The 3,988-nt window shown below is 38.1% G+C and overlaps 1 protein-coding gene across 2 annotated transcripts in view; it reads right to left on the bottom strand.

The window, feature by feature from the left end:
* Positions 1-3,444, bottom strand: part of LOC106518066 (RNA-binding motif, single-stranded-interacting protein 2) — a gene marked incomplete at its 5' end in the record, with an annotated part of 21,017 nt that extends 17,573 nt beyond the window's left edge. For both annotated transcript variants that reach the window (XM_014009162.1, XM_014009163.1), the window contains 1 exon segment: positions 3,278-3,444. In XM_014009162.1, the coding sequence (XP_013864616.1) occupies positions 3,278-3,444 (167 nt within the window).
* Positions 3,445-3,988: the final 544 nt, after the last annotated feature.

The raw sequence follows: 3,988 nt of genomic DNA, 5'->3' as shown, positions 1-3,988 counted from the left end.
ATTTAAAACATTAGATTATATAAACTGTAAAATATTAATAATAATTGGATTAATATTATTATTAATAATTTTAATGATTTCTACATTGTCAGTCCTTTTTTGTCTGCTCTGTTGTCAACATGTACAGCAATGGGAAATGCACTCTTGCCTGTTTAACGTTAGTCTTTACGTAGGGAAGCTTTAGCTGTGTTGAACCGCTAGCGATTGCTATTGTTGCAGGATGATGACATCATAGCATGAGATGAACATCAACAGCAAAGCCCGCGTTCCGTTCCAAAATACCTAAATGTGAACTTCAGCATTTAAGGTTTAACGTTTACATTTAGGAGTTAATATTTAAATATATTTTAAACATTTAAATTTATTTAGTAAAAATTGGCTAAATGGAAGAACAGGGAGCTAAATAACAATAAAATGGTAGTGGAACATTTGTAACACTCAAAAGGTGAGCTAAATTCAATGACAATAAAGGTCTCTCTAATCTATACAGGTTTGTAACGAAAACCGTTTTTTATTTTTGTTATGATGTAAATTTTCCAAATACCGGCATACGTTCGGAACAATACGTCACACCTGCCAGTGAAGTGTTTCATGCGGGACACTTTTCTGAACAGCTGATTGCAGAWGCAAGAACTGGCAGCAAAAAGGGCAAATTAGAGTCACTGTGGGAGCAGCCTTTTCACTAAATGTGTGGCAATTTTGTCGCTTACATTGGTCAACAAAAAACTAAATAACTCCCAATTTCACCATCRCTGAATGTAGAATACGCCTCTTTAGTGACGTGCAAAGATAGACTTCATCCATGAAGTAAATTTGCCTGGTAAGGATCCTTGCTTAACCCTCTTCCTTCACAACTGTACCTGCCTCCCCTTGCTGCTAACGTGACGTAAGCCCAGAATGCGCGACTAATGTCTACAACCAGGGCAGGAAGAAAAACCAGAGGAGGGAAAACACAACACAGGCAGAGGTACAGCAAAAGTAAAAAGTCAAAAAACAGTTTCTGTGTTGCAGAAAGAGAGCAGCTGACTGCTGTTTGCTGATCAGTAAGCAGAATTTGWACATTTTAACATCAGCCTGAGCTGTGATGAAAAAAAATTGTAACATAATACCGTGATACAGATAATTGTTAAAAATATCGTGATATAAAATTTTGTTCATACCGCCCAGCAATAAGCGCGTCTACAGGTGTGCGATTCTGACTGTTTGAGTCACTTCAGCTACAACAGGCCTGGAAGTTTTGATCACAGCAAAAACCTTCCTTATTTTTAAGTAAGGTTCTTAAAACCCAGTTCTTCATGAATTGTGTGATCTGATTTCACCTACCTCCCTCTGAGTGTCCACACCATTGCAGACAATTTGGTGTTTTTGTTTGATTGGGAGGAATCAATCAAACTGACCGAGTCCTTTCATCCCTTTCCTGTCTAAACAGCTCTTGAAATGAACTTGAAAGTGACTGGGAATGATCTCAGACTATTTAATCGCGTGTGTCCAAAAAAGATGAAGAGCATATCTCTGGACAGCACAGATGTTTTTGCTCACAATAGGTTTCTGCGGTATTCTTTTTTTCCCTTTCTTTCTTTTTTTYCCCTCAAATCTCATTTAGTATCAAAGTTAAAACTTGTTCCAGCTAATGTGGACCGGAATAAACACTCAGCACAAGTCAGGCTGAAATCGCTTTCATCAGCAGGAGAAAAACAAGAGTAAGTCAGGCAACATTCATCTGAAAACACCAAACACAARATAACTAAAGTGTGAAACTTGCCTTTTTAAAAGCAAATGTACATAACTGAGCTTAAGAGATGAACGTAGCATCCCAGTGTGAAAAGTGAAGCTGAGTGCCTGCGTTATTTCTGAAAGACACAAGAGGGTGACTTGTCTGGAAAAATAAGTCAAGTTGTGTAAAAATGTTGTAAAATGATCTTATCTTTCAGTTAACATGAATATTAATATAAAGTTCCTCATTACAACCTTATTTTGTTTTGAGACAGTAAAGTGGAGTAAGCTTCAGGATGAGATTCAGCATACCACCAAACTGGTTTTCTTGTCACCCTACAACTCTCAACTTTAAGGAAAGTTTATCAGTAGACCTAACCTGAGAGCACAACTGAGCACAGCATTCTAGCTTTAACCCTGTGCTGAGAATTCAAAAGTCCACTCAGCTCTTAATTTAAAGTCACAAGAAGTAGTGGTTAAAATCTTACCCTATGAAACGGGACACCCTTTCAAGAAAATGATACACAATCTATTAAAACGGATTTCTTTTAAATAAATAGATGTGTTTACTCCAGAGTCTCATTGTGTGAAGTAATTCGTTAGCTAGCCTGCAACAAGCATTGACATTTGATGCTTTTTGTCATGGGCAAGGAAACCAAATGTGCTATATTGGAAAACATGAAGTTATATTTGCTGTTGTGTACCAAAAATGTTTGAAATATTAACTTTATCCTTGTCCAAGAACTTTAATGGTTATACCAAACATATTGCATCAAAATACGTCAAATTAACTTCCTGTCCCACCAAACCCAAGCAGTCGAGGCAAACGGCCACTTGTCCTGGTTCTACTGGAGGTTTCTTCCTGTTTAAAAGGGAGTTTTTCCTCTCCACTGTCACCAATGGGCTTGCTCAGGATGTGAGACTGTGATGAAGTGAAGATTCAATGCAATCTGCCAGTTTCATTAGACTTATTGTTTTTTTTTTTTTTTTTTGGACAGAGCCCTGAGGCAAAATTTGTTGTGAATTGGCTAAATAAATAAACTGAACTGAAACTGAATTAAAACGAGAAAACACGTTCTATTTGAGAGCAACATTGTTTTTTGTGGAAACATCCTCTGATGTGATCACACAAGAAGCAGGGGTAAAACTTGGTTTATACTTCGGTACAATCGGCACATCGGTGATTACGTCATTTTGGAGATCTTTTTCTGAAGGGCTGAAGACGGCAGCCCGCTGGGGTTAAATTATCATAGACTTCTCAAACACTTCTATAGAGCTTTCTATTTTGTCTTTTCTTGTTGATAACTATGCAACAATGAGCATCGGAGGAAAATGTGGAGTTTAATCAACAACCAACAACCAACCAACCAACAACACATTACCTAAACCATGAGGATCCGGACACTGAACCATCTATCTTCTAACCACAGCCACTTCTAACCAGTTTTGATCAGAAGAGTTCATAATTGTGTTCATAAATGTGGTCTATGCTGGAAATGCACTCTCTAAAAAGATGTTTTTTAAAGATATCTGATTTCTTGACAGACGATCTAGAATGACTCACGGCTGGCAGAGCTTCACCAGGTCTTGATCCGTGGTTCCCGGATGGAGACCGCGGATGTACAGATTTGTTTTACTCAGCTGTTCCCCTCCTCCACCACTGCTGTTGCTGCTACCATTAGTGTTGGGACTTGGGGGCGCCATCTGGTGGCCGGAGGACACATAGGCTTGCTGCATGACAAAAAGAAACACAGATACAAAGAAGATACAAAGAAAGGCTTAATGAGCATGAAAATAGAACAAAACAAGAATAGATATAAAATTCTACAGATGTAGACGTTTTACAAAAAGCAGTGTTTTTATATGTGTGATGCTGCGTCCAACAAATGATTATGTGGGAGCTGTGTAAATTGATATCACAGAGCCCTCATGTCAACACTCAGTAATACTGTGTTCTGAAGGGAATGTGGGGCCTCTTGGCCCGCTGCTCCACACAGGGAAAAACGGGCCTCTTATGCTTAAACAATGTTGAGAATCTTTCATTTTACTAGCGGTGGTACAAAATCGACAATTTGTAGATCTCAAACAAACATTTATGTAGTCCCAATGTGCTGAAATAAACGACAAGCTAGAATGATTACTGGCTACTCTTTCTTGTCCATCTTCTGCATTTATTGCCTACAAATAAAAAGCAGATCTAAACACTGAATACCTGTTAAGACTTGCGCTTCTTACTATTTTAAACTTTCCTAAAACCTCAAGGTCAAAACACTAA

The sequence above is a fragment of the Austrofundulus limnaeus genome, unplaced genomic scaffold (assembly GCF_001266775.1).
Source record: "Austrofundulus limnaeus strain Quisiro unplaced genomic scaffold, Austrofundulus_limnaeus-1.0 Scaffold55, whole genome shotgun sequence".
Lineage (NCBI taxonomy): Eukaryota > Metazoa > Chordata > Actinopteri > Cyprinodontiformes > Rivulidae > Austrofundulus > Austrofundulus limnaeus.
The sequence above is the reverse complement of the archived record's forward strand: the minus strand, read 5'-3'. Positions and strand labels throughout refer to the sequence as shown.